This window comes from Terrapene carolina, unplaced genomic scaffold (assembly GCF_002925995.2).
Source record: "Terrapene carolina triunguis isolate 2854851 unplaced genomic scaffold, T_m_triunguis-2.0 Scaffold130, whole genome shotgun sequence".
Lineage (NCBI taxonomy): Eukaryota > Metazoa > Chordata > Testudines > Emydidae > Terrapene > Terrapene triunguis.
In genome coordinates, this window is record NW_020664481.1 from 23,022,140 (window position 1) to 23,045,213 (window position 23,074).

At 37.7% G+C, this 23,074-nt stretch overlaps 1 protein-coding gene across 4 annotated transcripts in view; it reads left to right on the forward strand.

The window, feature by feature from the left end:
* The window catches only part of CBFB (core-binding factor subunit beta), a 62,149-nt gene that overhangs the window by 35,398 nt on the left and 3,677 nt on the right, over positions 1-23,074 (forward strand). For 3 of the 4 annotated variants that reach the window (XM_024202250.2, XM_024202252.2, XM_024202253.2), the window contains one exon: positions 7,733-7,828. In XM_024202250.2, the coding sequence (XP_024058018.1) occupies positions 7,733-7,828 (96 nt within the window). Of the gene's footprint in view, positions 1-7,732; positions 7,860-23,074 lie in introns of all 4 variants that reach the window. The other variant, XM_024202251.2, reaches the window with a different exon arrangement.

The following is a 23,074-nucleotide window of genomic DNA, read 5'->3' on the forward strand; positions in this document are numbered from 1 at the left end:
AGTGTGGGAATCCATTGACTTAAAACTCTGTAGCTGCAGTTAAATCCCTTATTAAATGAGATTGAGAATTATTTCAGGCATGGATCGTGGGCCATTTACACATGCTGAGAGGCACACAGCACAAATTTGAATACTGTAAAACTGATAATTCTCCACTCTGCAAGAAAGAATTGGCAAACTAGTAGTGACATCAAATAGTGCAGATTCTGTTTGAAACTTATGAAAGTTTTCAATGACTAATGCCATTCACCTAAAAACAAACACAAACAAACAAAAAAGCCCATTCCAATTGATTACTGTCCTTCCCCACCGCCCCCTTTCTTCACTGAACAGTTTTATCTTATTACTTTGCTTTTCTTTATCTTCTTTATAGTATTTGATTCTGCTTTGTATAGGTATGACCTCTTCTGAGAAATCTGACAGTGTTACTAGTGTAAAGTGAATAATTAAGTCTTTCTGAAGCATACAAGAGTGCAGCAAACATTTACAATCTGTGGTTTTATTAGATGGGGAGATGACTCTTTTTAAAATACAAATTGTACATAAAAATTTGATTGCATCTCTGCAAGATTACTTACTAAAGACTTGGTTCCAGGACAGAACCACGTGCTAAAAAGCATATATTCAAAATTTAATTCCTCTGCTTGTATCAGAAAGCTGATGCAGCAATTTGTCACAGCTATCTTATGTGGGCTGCCATGACGACGGCAATGGACTGTGAGTCTACCTTTGCTTCAAAAGAAAAAGAATTCAAAGGTATACAATGATAAATAATACCAGTAAAGATCATTTAGATCATCCATTATCAACCTGCATTTTGCAGAACTACTCCAGCGTTTATTTTTATAGTGCCAAAATTGTGGTAGATGCATTAGAGATAAATGAAGATATGGTCCCTGCCCCAAAGAGCTTCTGAATAAAGTGGGAGGTAGCAGATGAGGGGAAAGGATGCAATATAAAGCAGAAAGATTGAGCAGATATGTTACGCATATATTTTGTTCCATGTGGGGGATCAGGTATCCCAGCAAATCTCTCTCTAATCTGTTCTTTTAGATGTGAAGTGATGGTGCCTTGATTAACTCCGTTTACTCGTTCTGTTTAAAACTTTTTCCTAATTTTTAGCCTAAACATTACTTCATTAACTTGAGGTCATTGCTCCTTTGCCTAATGTTTCATTTTCTATATTGCTATTTTTAACTTGAAGGTCTTGGCTCCGAGTTTCTCATCTTTATGACTATATAATTGCATCTGCCTTAATCTATTTACATGTTTTGTTCATCATTTTATTATTTTTGCTGCCCTTCTTTGTAGCTTTCCTAAACTTTGGAGCCCATAACTACCGCCTGTTCCAGATGTGGTTGAAACAAGGCCATTTTGAATGGCTGTATTGCCTCCATAGCTTTATGTGACGACTTATATATAAATCAGAGAATAGCAATGACTCTTTTGCGAGATGTTGCTGCAAAATTATATTTACTACTTTCTCAAGCTTCTACTTTAGATAGTTGTTTTCCAGTTAATATTTTTATTGCTTATTAGCACTCTTCCTGGTTCAGTGTGACTTCATATTTCTTGCTTAGATTTTGTTTCAGTAGAATTGGTGCATCGTTTCAGATGGGCACTTTCTGTAAATTGGAAGAAATAAACCTATTTTTCTCCAAGAGTTACTTTTACAGATCCCCATCATTGGGATACATGCCCCTCTGAATACAAGGCAAGAATCATCTTAAAAACAACGACCATTATGGCCACAAGCTCCTTGCTCATGCATGGAATGATCCGTGAGATTAGAAAAGGGAGGTGGGGTTGGATTCTGCAGTAGCTTGGAACCTGTTCCTCACTGTCTTGAAGACAGTAAGTTTGACACTACTGCAGAGAACCTCAAGGCACATTTGACAAACCTTTCACCTTTGCCTTTCCTGTTTCCTTTTGGGGATATTCTCTTTTTTTGGAATTACTTCAGGCAGATGGATTCCACAGCGGTATAAAGGTCAGGTATTCTGTTCCTTTATTCCAAAAGGGAAGGGGAGGCTTAAGTCTTATACTGGAATGGAGTCTTAAACTCAGCAATTTATTTAAAGTTCCATATGGTGATATTAATGCTGTAATCCCTTTGTGTCCTCAGGGCTCTCAACTTGAGAGATGCATATTTCCACATTTCAGAGAGACCATGTCATTGTGAATACATATATTTCTAGGTCAGACAGAAGCACTGTCACTAGTGGGGCCTTCCCTTTGGAATGTCCACAGCACCATGTGTCTATATGAAATGCCTAGCATTGGTGACATGGCTTTTCTCAGGAGTAAAAAGATGTCATGTCTACCCTTACATGGATGATTGATAAGAATTTGAATGATTCAGGAAATAATATTGTTTCAAAACAATTTGTCAGTTATTCCAGAAGGGGCTGTGGTTATATTGGAACAAATCCACTATACTACCAGCTCAGAAGCAAGCCTTTATAATGGATGAGCACTACTAAATATCTCTCTGCCTCAGATTTCACCTCATTCAAGACCTCATAGCTGTTCTGAAAATGAATCTGCTAGTTCAATTGAGAACATTTATTGTTTTAGTCATATGGTCTCTCATACTGGGATGGCACTTTGTCATATAACACATGAGACTTCTTCAAAATTGATTGAATGTGCTTTCCTTGAAAAGCTGTTAGAGCACCCGATTAGACTAACATAAGTTATGGACACTGCATGTTATGTAAGGTGCTCCAGTCTTTCCCCAAATACTGGAAGTTGTGATAGGCACACAATCTACAATTAAGAGCATCAGTGCTGGCACCATCATTCTTCAAATTTTAAAACTAACAAAAACTTAGAAGCAGAAGTGGACATGTTTTTCTGTGTAGAACCATGTATTTGCTTCAATTCATAGCTAGCACTATTTCATTTTGCTTTGAATTCTTTGTTTTAATTCCATGATGAGCAGTTTGATGGTACTCCAGGGAGAATTTCCATTGCAAATCACCAAACTCTCGGTGTTTTGCATGCTCTTGGCACCATGATCACAGACACTTCTAGAAAGCAATGAACTTTGGGGTTGTGTGCATTCTGAGCACACTGATCTGAACTCTTGGTGTTAGGTCCATGATTCCTTATCTACCCTCTCTGTAAGTAGTGATATTGGGAGCATCCTTTAACTCTATCAGTTTATTTTGTCCAGGTAATTTAACTAATACTGCCTGTGGTGAGTAAGTGTTCCTGGGTGAACGAAGGGGGGACTGATGCCATCAACTTGTATAAAGGCTAAGCTTTCATAGAGAGGGGGAAGGATTTCTAGCCTTTTATGATTTAAAGAAATCCAAATAAGATATGGAAATGCGCAATTAAGGTGCCCAATCAAACTTATCCCTGTCCTGTAGTGATACCATGAAAGGAAAACTATGAAAAAACTGTATCTTTTAAATATCAGGTTAATATAATCTAGAACTACTATCTCTTATTGCATACCATTGCTACAAGCCAGAGTTAAGGCTGTTTGGGTGCCTTAGTTGTCTGTTTCCATAACCTAACAAATTTGGATTTCTTTTAAGTCTAGACTTAACTCTGAATTTCCTGAGTTTATACCACTTCATTTTCACCCTTAAGCTACTAATACATACTCTTAGCCTTAACGCCATTTTAACAAATGTTTTTGTCTTGGAATATATCCCCGCACTGAACATTTAAATCCATGAGGGAATGTACATGCAGCCTCAAATGTCAGTGCTTTCTTGAAGTTTCTGAGCTCAGGGTGCTGAGGTGGAAGCATCACACCAAGAGTGTGGATCTGCATAGGTATATACCTGTGCAAACTCAAAATTACAGGTGAGTAACCTTCCTTTTCAGTTTCTTCTCTTGCGTATCTTAGTATTAATGAGTACATGGTTATGTTGTGTTGCATTTTCCATTTAAAGAAGAGGTTACATTTGTTTTTTAAAAGCAAATTACCCGTTACTAAAAGTGTGCCATTTGGGCAATATAATTCTTCTTTCTGTTTTGCCAGCCCTTCAAAAGACGCATTCTAATTTTCCTGTATTTAAACGTGTATTAGTACTGTCAGCCACTGGGCTATTTCTTTAACACTCTTCCTGTATTTCTTTTTCCATTGTAATTTTAAATTGGTTAAATCATAATTTACTTCCACTTCTGAAACTCTTGCATAATGTTGTTAATGGAGGATGACTGGCTGCTATAGTCCACCCCAGAAGTGATTAATTTCAGAGGACTAAGTGGTCTCTGTGCATATTACATACACAGCTACTATATAAACAATTTTGTAATTTACATAGCCTCCATTTTTGGAAAACTTACCTTATAAAAATGTATTCTCTCCCATTTTCTGATTTCATCACTATTTTACTTAATACTGGATTCAGACTAAATTGATCTTCTTTTCTTCCACCTTTCTGGAATAAGAAACTATCTACTACTAATTCAGACATAGATGTTTTTTTTTTTTTTTTCAAAAGATACCTTGGTAATTAAAATACGTCCTAATTTTATTTTTAAAATTCATGTTTTTGCTGTTTGATCTGTAATGTACCAATCTTCTCATTTACTATTAAGCAGCCTATAGCACACTATCCTTATTTATGGCCCCATTCAGCTAGGTGTTCAGGCACATGTGTAAATTTAACATGCATATTGTCCCATTAAATTCAGTGGTCCTACTCATGTACTTAAAGTTACTCTTGCTTGAGTACTTTGCTGAACGGGGGCCAAAATTCCCATCTTTTAATCCATAGATTTTTGCTGTTTCTGTCTCTCATCTGTCTGTGCTTCAGTGCTTGTATATTTTGATATATTAGCACTACACTAGATCCTTTCCTTCTAGCGCTTGATATTTGCTATGTAAATCTAGATTATTTCACTCCTGTCTTTTCTGACCAAGTAGCTGCAATGCCTTCTAAAGCAGAACTATGTTTATTCACGGCAGCCTCTACTACTTCCTATGCTCGTGTTGAGACACCTAAGAAATGTTTTGCATGCTTTTCTCATTGATACTTTGTCAGTATTTTGTTACTAGATACATTGTCTTCGTTGTAAAAACAAGGTCTTGTTTTAGATAATTTGGTATATATTTCCAGGCGGAAACTGTTAACTTTTTTCAGCTGTCACCCCAAATCCACTATCTATAAAAGTTCTTGATGAATGTTCATTTAATTTACTTCATAATGGGCTGCAATAGCCTGAAAGCAGTATTATTATTATTATTATTATTATTTTTTTTTTTTAAGAAAATGACAACTTCACATTTTTTCCCAGGCGTTGGTGAGCCATCCTTTCAGCCATCAACATACATGGCTAGTCTGGATATCAGCAGCTTGTTTCTCTCCCTCATCTGAAGTCTTAATTTGGGTTTTATTCCAGGTTTATTGGTTTGTTTTTTAATATTCTGGCTGAAGCTAGAACTTAGAGAAACTATTCTGATTCATCTTCTAGTTTGCGTATTGAACAAAACCCTTCTATAGCTTAAAAGCTTTAAGGTACCTTTTTGTGATCACTTGCCACCTTTTGAAACCTTGACTTCCAACCTGAAACAGAGTTCCGCCTGAGAAGATGGAATAGTTAGTTAGTTTTGTTCCCATGGAGCCTTTCAGAACTGTCATTACTTAACTTCTTAGAATTATGGTATTTTCCAGCCTTCCATCCAGACAAATGCTTAAAAAGACTTGTATCTACATTTCCATTATCTAAATGGTTACCAAATTGTTATTGGAAACTAAATGACAAAATTATTGGGCTGTTCTCCGGATCAGATACACTCTTGGGGGTGGGAGGGAGCGCTTCTCTTTATCAGTACACACACACACACATCAGCATATGCATAGCTGTATTTTTTAAAATTTTTAGGCTATCTTTGAAAATTTGTTTTTCCACTTGGTTTTGCTTAGCTTAAAATACTGCTGATCTCTTATTAAAAAAAATCAATTTTCATTAAAAATTTTGGTAAAGAAGTAGGTAATTATGAAATTTTGCATGGGTTGCCTACATTTAAAAAATGAGAGCTTTTCTTTAGTCATCAGTAATCAGCTAGACCACCTCTTTTAGTTCTGTCCTTCTCAATTAAAAGAAATGAACTCTATTTTCCCTTCCACTGTCCCACCATGATTGATATATATTACACCAATATAAAAATCACCAAAAGGAGACAAAGTTGTCATTTAAAAATAGAAGTTACTGTCAAAATGGTACCTTAATGGCAGCTGTAAACGTTGTCCTTTTGATATCTTTCTGGAGACTGATCTATGAAGATCTATTGATTGACAGATGTTTGTATTAAACTGTGTTAGGCCACAGGGGAGATACTTTTTTGCATCATCTCACAAAGTAGCTTTAGGGTGTAGGATAGTGCTGCAGGCAAGAAAAGCAATTTGACATTCTCTTAGGCTAGAGACATGTTATCTTAAATTTAAAAGTTAATGCACTTAATCCCTTGGTATATAAAAATTGAACTGAGTTCTTGGGAGCGGAACATTTTTGTCCTCGATAAATCAAGGTTAACATTTCTGTTTTTTAAAGAGAGAGACCCACTTGAAAATAACATATGACAGTTACTAGTGCAATCTATAATTACTGTGACTGAAAAAAGTTAATGGTGAAAAGAGATTTTTTTTTATTTTTTTTTCTGTTTCACTGTTGACCTGTACAGTCAACTCATCTCTTGCTGATCCTTACAAGCATCAGTGGGAGAAACAGGAACTCCCCTTTTTATTTTAAATTCGCACAAATTCTTGTAAACTGAGTAAACATGTTCCTTTAAGTAAAGAGTATATGCAAATTTATTATTGTGTTCATATTGGCTTAGACAACATAAAACTTAAATCGAAAATGTTACCATTTTTAATAGAAAATATTGAATAGATTTTATAAAAACAATTAAATTAAGATTACTGTCCATCCTTTTTGTTGTAAAGATGTACTAAAATCTGGTGGGGTTTTTTTGGTTTTGGGGTTGTTCTTTTTGTTTTGTTTTGTTTTGTTCACCAAAATATGAAAGTCCACTGATACTGATGGATGTTTGTCTACACAAGAATTGGGGGAAGAATATTTTCTAGGTCTTTACAATTTTGTATTTTAAATTATATACTAAAGGATGTGAATATTCATTTTTGGTCAGATGTTGCTATAGATGCAAAGCGATGAAGAGTTTCACTGCTAATCTGTTAAATTATGTTTGTTTTTAGAGCATAAAAATTGAATGTAAAGAACCTGATTATCTAATTTACAGTTATCATTAATTTGTTTAGTGCTGTCATCTACCTTACAAAACTACTTAATTTTTCAAGATCAAGAATGAAAAATATTACCTCTGTAATATAAGCTTTGAGGTTTTCTTTAACTTCTTGGTTTAAGAAACTTAGTCAGACTCCACTTCGAAACAATATTTTTGATTCTTTAAAAAGCAGTTCTGATCTGCAAAGTGACTTTTAAAAGTGGCATTGCATAGCTCCAGATTTGTCTAGATGATTTCATATCCCATTTGCTCAGTTTCCATGTGAATGGATATCTTGTCTAACTGCTAAACCTGCACATTCATTCTTCAGTCTGAAGGTCAAGTTCTGTCCTTTCTGACTTCTGCGTCATCATTAGTAATAGATTTTAGAGGTCAGATTTTTCTCCCCTACTCCCTGTGGTCAACCTTGTTGTCCTTAAACAATGGCCGGAGTTAAATAGAACCTAACTTCGGAGAAATGTATGTAGCCTCGTAATTTTATGTCTTCTGGTTTGGTAGCAGGAGGATGCATTGGCACAGCAAGCCTTTGAAGAAGCTCGGAGAAGAACTCGTGAATTCGAGGACAGAGACAGGTCTCATCGGGAGGAAATGGAGGTGAGGGTTTCACAGCTGCTGTCAGTAACTGGTTAGTACTTTACCAAAAATCTAGATTATTTCCTATAACTTGTCTGTATGTATAATGATCGGGAATTCCTGTTTGTTTTAATTTTGCTGTTAAGAAAATAGTAAAGCATGATTTAATACCCTATGTACGTTATTAAAACTTGAAAAGGCACATGGAAAACATGTTTTTATTTGCGTACACGTAAGTTGGTGTTACCATTTTCCCTGTAGGTGGCCCCAATTACTGGTTGCAGACTCGTGACTAGGGCCCTACCAAATTCATGGTCATGAAAAATGCGTCATGGACCGTGAAATCTGGTCTTTTTGTGTACTTTTACCCTATACTATACAGATTTCACAGGGGAGACCAGCATTTCTCAAACTGGGGATCCCAACAAAAAGAAGGTCGGGGGTGGATTTGCAAGGTTAGTGTAGGGATGTTGCAGTATTGCCACCCATACTTCTGCGCTGCCTTCAGACCTGGGTGGCTGGCTGGACCAGATCTGAAGCAGGGCCGGTGCAACTCATTAGGCGACCTAGGCGGTCGCCGAGGGCACTAGCATTTGGGGGGCAGCATTTTGGGTCCTTCGGTGGTGACCCCGTAATGGCAGCATGACTAGTCCTCTCTCAAGCTTTAGTAGATTTCTTTCCTGGTATCACTCAACCCTATCTCATCTCTTCTTGTCTTCATGGTCTCCTTGCTAAGTGAAAAGGGAAGATCTGGGGAGTGAGACCAAGAAGAAGGGCTGGTTCAGAAAGTAAGTCAAGCTGGGGAACAGGCCTACGGAGACTGGTGAAGTCAGTAAGCTAAGAGTGGAAGGCATGTGGAAGAGCTGCGCTGGGCTGATCTCTAAGGAAAAGCTGGTTAGAAAGGCCTCAGGCAATTTACTTGGTTAGTTACGAGAGAGTGCCTTCGCTACCTCTACTCTAGGAATCACTGCCATGCATTCTTGCCAGCCCCAAATGTTTAAAAATGCATAATCAGTCCCCTAACTGCACCCCCCCCCCCAAATGATATAGGCTTAAGTCATGAGATTTAAAATGAAATAAATGTTGGGTACTTTTTGTTTGCCTTCAGGTGCTGGAGTCTTTAGGGTTCACAATTTCAATCTCTGCAACCTTCTCTGCAACCATAAGGGGCTAGAAAGTTACTGTTTTTAATGAAAACTGAGATTCTACTGTTAAGCTTGTACAGACGCAGTGAAGTCTAATGGTGGATGAGTTCAGAGGTGTAACTAAGAGCATAATTTGGCCTTCAAACATCTTATTCATTGAGTTTTCACAGTGCTGACAAAAGAAACATCTTAGAATTGACACCTTGGAAACCTGAGCACATTTAATCTGTAGCTGTTGAATTACAATAAGGGTGGAACCCCACCAGTACCAGTATTGGTTTCTTTTGAGAGTAAACTACACTTTTAATTAATATTAAAAACTTGCAAATCTTTAAACTTCTTTTATACTGTTTAGCATGGCATGATCAGCAAATCTGGGAACCACTAGACTTTTTAACATCTCATCATTTAGTTCTCCTATGGATTGCAACAATGTCTGTATAAAATTAAAAAATTTCAGACTGTAGTACTATAGTTGAAATAGCTTTAATAGAGACCAGATTCCAGTTTGAGAGAGAGAGAGAAATCTTGTAATACTCCACCCACCGCTACCCAAAGGAGAGGCGCCAGCTCTTTGGAAATATTCACCCAGAGCTTGGCCGCATATGAAAATGATCACAGATTTTGTTCTTTATTTATACAGCTTTCTTCCTTAGTAGAGATGTTTACTTATTCTTAAAGTCTCTACACAGATTATTTTTCAAATGTAACAAATGGGTAGATCATTGCCAAAGAACGATCCCTAAACTAGGCATTTGAACAGTTAAACTATTTTTTGTTAATAAAGAGAGAGTATTATTTTTTTAACGACAATAAGATTAGGCACAGTGGTACTTTCAGAAACATAAAATAGAGATTGCAATAGCTGCACCATAATGAAACTTTTGGTAGAATAATAGAATAGTAGAAAATAGAGTAGAAAAGCAGTGCTTTTTTTTAAAAAAAAAAAATCTGTTTACACCTACAGGCATAATAAAAGCTTTTTAGAGAATATATACAGTATATCTGAGATTATTTGTATCTTCTTCCAATCTCTTCCTGTCATGGTCTGTTTTCAATATGGATTACCCAGGGATCAGTGCTAGGACTGTTATTATTTAATATATTTATTTAAAAATCTGGAAGCAAAGGTGAATGGTAAGGTGCCCAAATGTGTGGATGATAATTATTTCAGATACTAGAGATCCAATATTTATGGCTGGACAAAGCAGCAGTTATTTGAATTGAGTCTTTGCTGAAGTCTTGGCGCTGGCAGGAGGCTGTCAGCTGCAAAGTGATATTGCTGTTCCTGCTGTGTCTCTCACAGGAGTCTATTTCCACACCAGAGAGGTGGGTTGGAGGGCTCTGGCTCCTGAAGAAATTGAGGTGTAGTTCCAAGAGTAGCTTTCCATGTTGTGTGGACATAATGCAGTTTATTTAAGTAGCAATTTCACTTTGTATTTTAACTGAGCTTCTAATACAGTGCCAGCTAGAAAGATTTTGATGAAGAAATGATTGCAGGACCCCAGGCTAGTGGAGTCAGTATATGTTGGAAGTAACATGGTCTGTATTCAGTCACAGAAAGCTGCAATCATCTACTTTTTGCCAGCTGTTTAGTGCAGCAGGAGGTACCAAAATGGTGGTCTTACAGCAAGGAATAGGTAAAGTGGAATGGAAAAATTATATGCTCCTGTCATGGTATCTACAGATAATTTTTGTGAGGGTTAGCTTTGTATTGTGGGAATTAGTTATAGAATGGAAAGCTTGGATTGTATACAGTTTTTTGAAAGCTTGGATTGTATACATTCTATGACAAAAGCTCAAATTTTAAATTTTTTTCCCAGCCCATTCTGTTGTGCATGAGCTTGGCCAGACATGTTCTGCTGAGTCTAATTTTCTTGAGATTGAGTTGTCCAAAGCTTTCTGAATACGTTTCATGCAACAACAAAAAATCAGTGGTTTAAAAATTTATTTTTTCTCGTTTGTGTTCATTTCGCATATTACTGCAGTTCTCCCTCTGTAGCAACACTGCAAGTAAAGACGCAGAGTGGCTTGCTCCTCCCTGAAATAGCCTGGTCTAGCAATTGGTCTGTTTGGTGTCCTGTGAGAAATATATGCATGTTTTTAAATCTAGGATACACACACAATAACAAATTAGTTTCCAACATACCTCTCTGGTAATGCCCCCACAAGGATTTTTCTCTTACAGCTCATTCTCCAAATTTTTCTCCATTTTACTTGCGCTGTAATTCCTACATAAATAAATGATCTTCACAGTTCAAGTTTCCCAATTTAAGGAAACTTCATTACTTTTTGATATCTTGCTGATTCTTCCCTCACCCTGGAAAAATAAAATCCCAGAAATTTTGAAGGAAATCCTCCTACATGTACAGGATAAAACCTTGGCTCTGGATCCCATCCATAAAGGTTCCAGGGATGTATAAGGGCCACCCATGGAGAGCCCATGTGCTTCTTTACCAGCTGTGGTCCTACTTTTCCCCAAAGAGCTCTAAATCATGATCAGGCCAAGAGTTGTTAATTTACATTCATAATTTGGATTGTGTGAATTCTTGATCTGTACTGTTGCCTAGAGCCATCACAATAGCTGTTTTTGTTTAAAAGGTAGCATGAAATTGCAGCTTTTTGGCATCTTATGCTGAAAAATTGACCCAACCCAATATCCTGTTTTCTGTAGTGAAATGTCAGTTTTGGGGACAGTGCAACTTTAAAGTTTTTAAATATAAAATAATTAAGATTTTATATTGATGTGAAAGTGTTCTTTTTCTAGGATAAAATCTGAAATGTTTTCTTTTGAGGAAGTATTGTTTAAAGGCTAGAATAGCTGTTATAAATATATAATTAGTATTGATCTCTTTCAGTCAGTATTTCTCTGTTGCTCAGCCCCCTTCTAACCTTCATTGACTGAAAGAAGATGCTTATATTACAGTATTTCCTGATTTGCAAAATTGATTTTCTCTGTACTATATTCAGCATTGATTGTGTACAGAACATAAATTGTTGAGATTTTTTTAATATATGCACTATGTAGCACTTATAGGCTAATATTAGCTGTTTTGAATCTCTTGTAGAACAGTAACAAGGCGAAATGATTATTGGAATGTTTGACTATGTTCACATCTTATATCTCAGACATTTTTTTAAGTTACGTTCAGTTTGAAATTGGTTAAATACAGTAAAATAACAAAAGGTCAGTTATATCAGTGTGATGGATTCCATTAGACTTGAAAGATCCAATTTGTCATTTGGACCAGACACATTACCAATATATGATAAGTTGCAATATGATTGAAGCTTCTGGATGAGCTTGGCATATGTCCAGAAGGAAAGTCTCACTTGTATTGTCTGTGCTTGAAGTCAGTAGCGCAGTTTCAGATCTTTCTTACACTCAGCACTTAAGTACAAAATCCAACTAATCTAACTGTTCGTGGGTTTTTAGTAAAGGAAACTGTGTCTTTAGAAAATAGACTTTACAGGAAACACAGAATGGAATCTTGATGGAGGTTGATGTTAAATGCTTTATATAATCTTTGTCAAGAAAGCTACTAAATTTTATGTTCCCAATGATTATTTTAAAAGCTTGTCAGTAGGTAGGTAGTCCTAAAAGCAACTAACTGCCATTCATTGTTCAGGTTTTTTATTGTTCATAATGTAGCTTGATTTTTCATTTATTATTTAGTAAATAGATGCAGATACTTGATGCCAAAGAATATAGCATATCTAATCTGTTTATCCCAGTAGTATGTAGCTGCCAAAATACAATTAAGAATCACATTACAGTTGCCCATGAAAGAGACTTCTGTGACCATTTCTTGATTCATCCTCCATTGTTTTAGATTTTCTGGTCTCTTCTTTCCTCATCTCTCCATGGGAAATTTATGCTTTAAATATGGAGACATTTGAGGCATATCATATGATCTAATAGCTGTAACCAACTAAAAAACTATAACAAAAATTTGTTGTTGTTGCTGGTCATCAATGTGTACCATGTATAGCTTCGTTTCCGTTTAAATGAACACTGTATATGTTCTTGTCAGCAATCAAAGTATTGATACCTACGGCCATGATTTTCCAAAATAGGAGCCTAAAGGTAAGGTCCACGAAAGTTTCCAAAGTGTTCAACCCAGTAGCTCCTATTGAAGTCAGTGGGCATTCAGCACTTTGGAGAATGAAGCTACCTATTTACAATCCGACATACGGACTTAGGAGCCTATCTTTAGGCTTCTACTTTGGAAAAATTGGCCTAAATTCATACCCATGATTATTATTATTTATTATTTAATATTTGTTATGAACATCCAAAAGCTCAGTCAGTATCAGGGCCCTCCATTGTTCTGGATGCTGTCAAAACAAATAAACTGGTCCCTGCCTTGAAGAGCTTACTGTATAAATAAACAAGGCAGACTATATGTCCGCAAAATGTCAGATCCATAACACCGTACTTCTAATTTACTTAAATGGCATATTCTAAGAATATTATTTAAAATTAGGTCCCAACTTAATTACCTGACAGGTCTGCACTAAGAATTTTTGCTCCCGGCTGCTATTGATGAGCTCTCATGCACCAAATGAGGTCTACAAACAAGGAATCTTAAACTCTGGACTTGATAGCTGAATGAGTGACATGTAACTTTCAAATATTTGGTCTTCATTCTACACCTAGTCATGGGACCTTCCAGGTACTGCGTTAGCCTCCAGTGCAAGTTGGAGCACACTCATAGCTGGCTGTCAGGACTCCCAAGGGTTTGTTCTGGCAGCCAAAGCATTGCCGATCTACAGCCCTGACATGCCCATGTGAAAAGTTGGGTGGTCTAGGGCAGGTTTTGCTAGCTTTATCCCACCCAGGGGTTCCTCTGCACCAGGGAAATACCTAATTAACAGTGTCTACCAATTATCCAGTAACTCTGTGCTGTTGGCTAAGAAGAAAGGAAATTGTAAGCAAAGTAGTTTGTAGTTACTAAATACAACGCTGTTGAGGGAAAATTGTATGGACTCTAAAATTGTCCTTTGCTGTTGCACATTCTTTTTTTCTCACCCCATTGGGCTAGTACTTTAAAAGGTGTTAGCCAGATCATCTCCTTAACCAGAAGAACCTAGGGAGGACTCTGGGGATGGACAGTGTCATCTAAAATTCCCTCTGAGATTATTCTCTTCCCCTCCGCCCCACATGCGTGCAATTCCATTCTGTGTGTGGAGAGGGGGATGGTCTGTTGTTGTCGTCATCTCCCTGCCCCTAAACCTAGCTGGTGCCCAATGGTTCATGACAAGCCAGGGCCATCTTCATGGAAGTCCTCTCCCTTCCCCCCAAATCTAACCCTCAGCAAGGTCTCCACATGCTTCTGGATCCCCTTACCCATAGCTGCCCCCAGGATCTCAAGAGGGGCAGCAGCTTGGGGTTGTATTGTCTTTTCTGGGACAACTCCAGTGGGCTAAAGGGAGAGTTGTTCATACCCCTCTCCAGGCTCCTTCTCCAAGAATCTCTGAATCCATAGAGATGCTTCTGTAAGCTCCAAAGTGGAAGTGAGGTCACAGTGCCAAAGAGACGGGAGGCTTGCGTATATAAGATTCTCTCTGCGTGGATTTATGGGTGATGATCAGGGATATTAACATCTGACAGTCCCTGTCCTGCAGAGCTCACAATCTAAGGCCCTAATCCTGCAATGAGCCCAGTGCCCACACAGAGCTAATTGCGGAATCAGGGCCTAAAATGAGACCACATAAATAGGTGTTACCAATGGAAGAAATGGGCGGAGGGGGATAAGGTAATAGCGATGATGTATGGTTACATAGATTAGCTATTTGTACAGTTTAGATTGTAAATTATTTGTATTGTGCTAGCACCTAGGAACCCAAAGTACAGACCAGGGCCCCACTGTATTAGACGTTCTACAACCACAGAACAAAAAGGTGGTCTTTGCTTACGATCTAACTAAAGAGTAGTTGCTTTTGACTCAGCCATAGTTTTTGTTTTTAAGAAACAAATTAACAAAAAATAAAATGTATTCTATACTAGCCTACAACCTAGCCATTATCCATTGGCCTATACGTATACTGGAGTAAAGTTCTGACATAGCTGGCCAAAGTGAGTGTGCAGAAGAGCATAGCAGCAAAATTAACTCCAAACACCCTTTCTTTTGTTGATCTTTGAGAACAATGATGATTATTTCTGTTTTAAATTCTCTTTGTAGCACTTGATCGCAGTACATTCTCTACTCTTCTCTCTCCCCCCTCCCCTTCCCTCCCCTCCCCCTTTTTTTTTTTTTTTTTTTTTTTTGCAGCGTCTGGACCAGTTCAGTATAAATAACAGTCTAGACTAACATGTCATGAGGAGGATTTCAAATGTCTTCTGCCAAATAGGTTCCTGCATTTTTTCAGTCATCATACCATCTCCTACTTTCTTTAGAGATTTTAGATGGCTTGTTGCCAGCTATAATTCCTTCCATATTGCAAAAGAGTTGCATGGTTTCATGTGCTGTAAGTTGAGTGAAGTTTCTTGGGTGTTGGAAACTCCCTGTGTTGCCACAGCATTGACTGTTCTATTTCAGGATACTTAGAATGAAACTGTCACTGTTAATCATAAAACGTTAGGTTTAAGAAACATCAGTACACTGGTTTCTGTCTCTATTTTTGCAAAGTCAACAAATTGGTAAAATACAAGCTCTTCTCATAACCAAATGTTTATGCTAAGGTAATTTCTATTTTATCACTTTGAATAATTGTCATTCATCTGTTCTTAGTGAAAAGTACTAAACTCTGCTAATACATTTCTACTGATTGTTAAGCAATTCCCTGAGCATCAAACCTAGGATTTTCAAATACTCTCATTCAAATTTAACTTCAGCATCCTACTGAAAAGTGGAGTATGCAATAGTAAGATGATGATGATGATTTTTTCCCTCAAATTTGGTGTGATTCATTGAAAAAATATTTTTTCTAAATTGAAAAAGGCAGATGCAGTTTTTGTTTAAATGAGTCTCCCTCAATGTTCAAAAACTCAGACAGCACAATATTTAATGACAGATCTGCGTGTGTGTGTGACTTTTTAGTATTTTCTTTAATTTTTGAAATATACATTTTATGGCTAATTATTACAACAGTCCCATAGGGGATTGCTTAATGGTATAGAAGCATCAGGTTTAAAATACAGAGCATTCTTCGAATCATAAGTTTTAAACCTGGCAAAGTTGACTTACACTTTTTATGTTTCTGTGGTGGATAAATTGAATTCCTGATAGTATACTGTGTGGAGGTTTTCCAGATACAGCCTTACTGAAAACTGAGGTTCTGTCTTGTGTGAATACTAAAGATCCCATAAAAGTTGTAGATTAGCCCATGGCTATGGCCAAAAATGTCCATACTTTTGCCCTGTATTATGCAGTGTTCTTGCCACCTGCACATTGCTTTGTTTTTACTCTTCACCTGAGAAGTGACGAAGTTTTCGCGAGGAAGTGTTTAATTTATTACGTGTGTGTGTGTGTGTGTGTGTGTGTGTGTATATTTTTATATAGTTTTATATGTAGTTTTAAAGAGAGAGTGTTCCTTCATATGCCTAGGATCTAAAGCACGATCTTGTTTGTATGTATGTATTAATTATATACAGTGGCCTACATGGTTTGGCAGAATGGTGATTGATAGAACAAGTACATGTTTCATATATTTATGCATGTACAGGTCAGTACAAATAAATGGGATGACTCCGTTGGGCTGAGCTGTCATTTCACTGTCAGAATTGCCTGTGTAACTCCCCACTCGTTGAAACGCAAAATTACATCTTCGTCAATATTTACTACTAAGATAAGATACGGTAATGAATGCTTTTCAATACACTTGATCATAATTGGTCATTCTTTTCACATTATTTGAAAGGGCAGAGCTGGTGGTAGTTCCACAGTGGCTTGTGCAAAAACTTACAACTAGCTATGATGTCATAAATCGTGTGGGTACTTTCATGAATTTAAAAGAGAAGGCCACGTAAGAAAATTATAAATACAACCATATGCTTGTACTTTGGATTCTTCATTGAGATTTGACAGTAAAATTATTGTGGAAATTAATTTTTTTTATGAAAATAAACTTTTTTAAAGCAGAAGTATCCTGTCAAGTGATTTGCTGTTTTTACCATTAGATGTGAAAACATGCACTGAAAGTAAATTTAGTAACTACATTTATTTAAGGTTTTGCATTGAGACAATCAGCAAAATCATAAATAGAGATCGCACTCCACTTCTTTCCAAACAGTGGGAGACTCTTGAAACTAGAAGCAATAATGTAAGCAAAAACAAAAAAAAATAAGGTTAACCTTTTGCTAGCTAGTCTCAATGATAGTTTGGGTATACTTTTCAAAATTACAAAATATGTTTTGTAGTAGGAAATAACTATGCATCACAATTCTCCTTTTGTGGGAAGAAAATTGAACTGCAGCCTCATTAAAATTGAATAATTCAGGTTGTACCGTCATTAACACTGTAAAAAGGTTAATGAATTAATGTGAAAAAACTGATTTAAACAAAGTCTCTAAATTATCTGTAGTTCTATAAAGGAGGCAGGCAGTTTACAAAAGGCTTCCTTGGGTGCAAGGGACAGATGCCCACTAGCATTTAAAAGCTTTAGCGCTGCGTGTGACTAATAGACTATTTCCTTTTTTAATTCAATTGTCTGCACACAGAAAGCTTTCTGAAAAATCAGGCTGTGTATACATTACAATGATGGGAGCTGGAATTGTCAATTTTCAGCTGAGAGGCCGGCAGAAAGGAATACAGCTTGCTCTGAGTATCACCAGTGTGTAAATGGTATAATAAAGGAAGACCCAGCAGTCTATGCCCCAAAGAGCTTATAATCCAAATTGGACAGTAATGTTTGGACAGACAAATGCATCAAATCACTAGATGAAATTTTGATCTCAAATTAGATCTGATTTTTAACACAATTATTTGATTATTTCTGATTGGCTTCAGAGAAGTGTGTTTAAGGAAGACTTGAGAGGGTGGCTATTTGATGGATCTGCTGTGGAGGGACTTTCAAGCGTAAGGATCTGCATGGAAGAAAGGTGATAAAAGGGCACTTATGTGGGGCACTTGGAAGGAGTATAGATAATTGGAGTAAATGAAATGTAGACAGGAGCTGAGTTGTGCAGAGCCTTGAAGGTGAAGATGAGGAACTTGGATGCAGAAGATGAGAAGAAGCCTTTGGAAGGAATCTAAGAGCTCAGTCATATTATCAGAACATTGAAGAAGTAAGATCTTAGCAGTCACAGTCCATACTGAATGGAAAGGTATGAAATACCAGGTGACCAGAGAGGAAGTTACAAAAGAGATCAGATGACCACAAATGGACAAAGGTTTTTTGTTGTCGGAATAGTAAAGAGAAAATTAATTTTTAGAGTAATTGTAGTGAAAGGAAGAATAGACAGAATTTAGCTACAGTCTGATAACATGGAAGAAGTTGAATACAAGTCACAAGCTTCCATAACAGGCAAAAAGGTGGAGTTCACAATAGTGATGGAGGAGAGAGTAGATGGTTTAGTTTGGAAAGAGTTCAACTTTCGCCACGCTTAGTTTGAGCTAATGATAGGATATCCAGCAAATCATGTCGGAAAGACAGTTGGAGGTGCAAGACTGAACAGAGTGGAAGAATTTAAAGAGAAGTAAATTTGAGAGTCATCAGTTTAGCTGAGGCAGGGGGTGGGAAGACAAGGACCGTGTGAGGGAGAGAATGGAGTACTCTGAAGTATGCTTGTGGAGGAGGAGAGCATGCAGTGTCACAAAAGCCCAAGATTAAGGAGTGGAACACTTGACTGTTAGAATTGGCAAATAAATAAAGGATGAAAATAGAGAAGAGGCTATTCTGTTGAGGTTGGTTTGTTTTTTCTTTCTTAAAATGACATAACGTTGAACTTGAAGGCAGAGATAAAGGAGTCAGGTGAGAGGATGGTTTCAGAGTAAGGGAGAGGAAGAGAGAGAGCAAACAAAGCCTGGGGTTAGGAGGGAATGGAGTTGAGCATACGTGTCAAACGATTGGGAGTTGAGGTTAATTAATACTTGGAGTTAGCAGAGAACAAGTTGCATGTTCTACAAGTAGGTTAACTGCAGTAATGATGGGAAAACTTCCTCTGTCCATAAATTCAGAAAGTATGACTCAGAAGAAATACAAGGAACAAATAAGTACAGTAATGATGTAATTTTTAGTTACTGTTCTGCAGTCACATTTAATTACAATATTTGAATTGTTAAGTGTTGACTTGTAAATTAGATCATTACTAAGGCTCTACTTAATTCGCGATATTGCGGATCCCGCAATATTAGCCGTTCACCGCAATTTTGTCATCCAGGTGGCTGACAGCGGGGGCCATCAGCCACCCTGGGCAGCTGACAGCGAGGACGGGTTTTCCAAATTACTGCAAATAATAAAGGTCCATGATTACTTTTCCGCAATTTTCCTTATCTTGTCTGTAACTCAGCTTCAATTATTTGACAATCATACAGCAATTCAAGTAGGACCTTAATCATTACTTAAATAACTGATGTCAACGTTACAGCAAAGAGGAGTGAGGCCTTCCGTGGTGAGACTGTAACCACAAAAAACATGAAGAGCCACATCCTCAGCTGGTGTAAATCATTGTTGTTCCATTGACTTCATGGGAGCTTGCTAATTTATACCAGCTGAGAATATGGTCTGCAATATTATTTGCATTTGCAGTCGTGCCTAAAAGCAAGACCTGATTGTGATATGCACTGTACAAATATAAAATAAAAAAAATATCAAGATATTAGAATACTTAAAATGGAAAAAAAATAAAATATTGAAATATTTCCTGGACATCAGAAAAACATAAGAACTAATTTAAAAAAAAAATTGTATATTGAACAAGGAAAAAAACCTTTTAGAAGAGCTTGCTGAGTAAAAGACTTGTACTATTAGAAAATCGTGGGGTAGGTTAGTAGAATATCACTCTGAAAGGAATGAAAAAGTCCTGCTTAAAGAGGCTTTGATATTTATTAAAGGCACAGTTTGTTCTTCCAATCTTGTCAAGTTGGCTGCCGCTGTTAACACCTTTGGCACTCTTAAATAGGAAGTCAGTAATGTTTCCTCCATGACTTCAAATTAGCAGAACTGGAGGCAAAAGTAAACCCTTTTAGACTAGTTTAAACTGAATTAGTCTAATGAAAAGCCTATAGGGAATAAACATGATCATTTTATGTAGATCTTGAACTCTTAACTAGATTTGTCCTGTGCCTCTATCACTGGATGTTAAATCAAGACTTTTTATTCAGATGCAAAGAAAAAACGATTATTGTTTGTGGTACTACTCATTACACTCTACGTGGTTTCCAAACAGTTACGAAGGATGGTTCCTGTTCAGAGGAGCTCACAGTCTAAGCACAACCAAGTAGAAGCAAGGCATGGGAAGGGAAATAATAGGCAAATTATATACAAGTCTGCTTGATTCATTATAAGCAACATGGCAGAAATGGGTCTTTAAGGGTATGTCGACATTGCAATTAAAAACCTGCAGCTGGCCCATGCCAGCTGGCTTGGGCTACAGGGCTGTTTTAATTGCGGTGGAGACATCCAGGTTTGGGTTGGAGCCCGGGCTCTAGGACCCTGCACAGTAGGAGGGTCCCAGAGCTCGGGCTGAACGTCTACGCAATAATTAAACAGCCCTGCAGCCTGAGACCCGTGAGTCAAGTCAGCGCCCCCCCACCAGAGCACCCCCCCACACACACCGGAGCCGCCCATGGCCACTGGCCCAGTAGCGCAGCTTGACCCCAGCCCCAAAGGAGTGCCAGAAGGGTGGGGGGCAGGCAGCCGCAGCCTTCCCAGCTCATGAGCATGGGAAGGCACAAGGCCCCAACGTCAGCAGAGAACTGCTGGTCTGGAGCCGGAGGACTGGAGCCACACGCTGCCGCAGGGAGCGGTCACAGCAGAATGCAGGGTAATGTCTGGCTGTTTGGGGAGGCAAAGCCTCCCCCAGCCTGTGCGACCCGCCGCCCATGAGTACAGACATATCCTAATGGGGATTTAAATGTGGGTGGAATAGGGGTCTTTTGTCCCAAACTCAGGAAGTTGTACCATGCATATGGGGCTGCATGGAAGAAGGCACAGAAGTGATTGAGAGATTGGCAGATTGCGTGGATGAGGTTGAGAGCATTGGCACAGCAGAAGGAGCAGAGGGCAATGTGAAACTTGACAAGTGGGGATAAATTGGGAGGGGCAGAGTTATAGAGAGAGAGAGCTTTGAAGGTGGTCTGACAAGAAGTTTAAATTTGATAGAACATGAATCCCTCTATTAGCTTCCCATCCCAAAAAAGGGAGTTACATGATCATGTCACAAGAGAGAGGAGTTTATGAACGGCCTTTTGTATGTACTGAAGGGTGTCCATTTGTGTGTTTGGGAGTCCAGAGAGGAATGGTCGTCTAGAGAATATCTAGTGAGGTCCTGAACTAAAGAGCTGGCTATAGAGACAGAAGGGGAAATGACAGATTGTAGAGATGCTCAGGAACAAATAGTGGTAGGATTTGGATATGGCCTGGATGGGTGAAGGAGGGAGCTGTCAAAAAAAACCTACCAGTTCCTGGGCCTGAATGATGGTGATGTCAGCTGGGATGAAAAAGGAACCATAACTTCTTAACACTTTACTAGGCACAGGAGTTGAGCTCCTTGTAGCAGCAGCCATTAAAAATTTTGTGTTTAGGCTATGTATACTTTGCTGCATAAATCCATGGTGTATGAGGAATTAAAATGGCCATATAGTCGCGGCAGAAACACTAAAATATATGGGATTTAATTTGTCCTCAACTACCAGTGTTCCAGGACAACTGGTAAGATTTCCAGGGCTTCCATGTAGACTTGCTGTGATACTTGTCATTAAGAGAGTAGACAGGGTGAGGATATACTGGAGAAGAGAACTAAGGTTAGAGAGCTTAATTCTCTACTTTCAGATTTCTATTTTTTAATTGTCAACTTAGAAATTCCTTGCTTTTGGACACTTGTGTTTATGAAAACTACAACATCTTCAAGATGTTGATCTTCTAAGATTATATTTATAACCCTAACGGCAGGTTAATGATTTGTTGTTGTTTTTTGGATGGGGATTTATTTTTAGACTCTTAAAATGTTCCCACCAGAATACGTGTGATTTCAAAATTATTAACAGTTTGACTATTGTCCGCCTTAAGTGGATTTCCTTTACCAACAGATTTAAAAAAATGTCAGCCTTTATACCTGCAGATTAACACCTCAGAAAATAGAATATGCTTCGTCGTTTCTGAATCCAATTATTCTGTGCAGTGATACTTCCTTCACTTGAGCTTTTTGCTGCTTGCACAATAAGGAAATAAAAACTTAACTAGTCAGGCAAGAGAGACAATTGGACACGCCACCAAGAGGACAGACCTGCCATAGTACTCTGTTTTCATTATGTTGATAAGTAACCTTTTATATTAGCTGAACAGCTTCTTCTCTAATTGTTTTGGTTAGTCTTGATACTGATGGAGTTGGTATTGTGATTAAATATTTGAGTTAAACAGATTCATTTCTTGCATTTTTAGAGGCATTGACATTAAAAATGTGTCCTGTTTCTGTCATAGAACAAGAAAATACATCATATGCACTGTTAGATGTTTTTACTGGATCTCTGTCTCAAATTTTGGCATTATTACACTTGACTTAAGTAGCAGAAAATCTGATACAATTTTAATGGATTTATTTATATTTCATATGTGTGTGTGGAAGTTCTTCACTCCAAAACAGGATTATAGTTAACATCCATCATATTAATAAATTACAGGAGAGGATTTATTTGGGATTAATGGTTGTGTGTAAAGCTGTCCTGTTATACTGTAGACCTCCCATCTAAGGTCCTGCAAATGCTTACGCATGTTTAATTTTACACATGTGAATAGTTCCACTGACTTGAATAGGACTACTTATGCATAAAGTCAAGCAAGTATGTATTTGCAGGATTGAGGCCGAAGTTAACAGCTTTCTTCTCTGGCCTGGCGTTGGAGTCACTGAGATGTATTGTCCTGATTGACTTCAAGTTCTGAGAGGATGAAGCTCTTACAGAGTGTTTGAAATACTATAGTTTCATGGTAGTTATTCCAGGTAAAGGAGAACTCAGTGTAC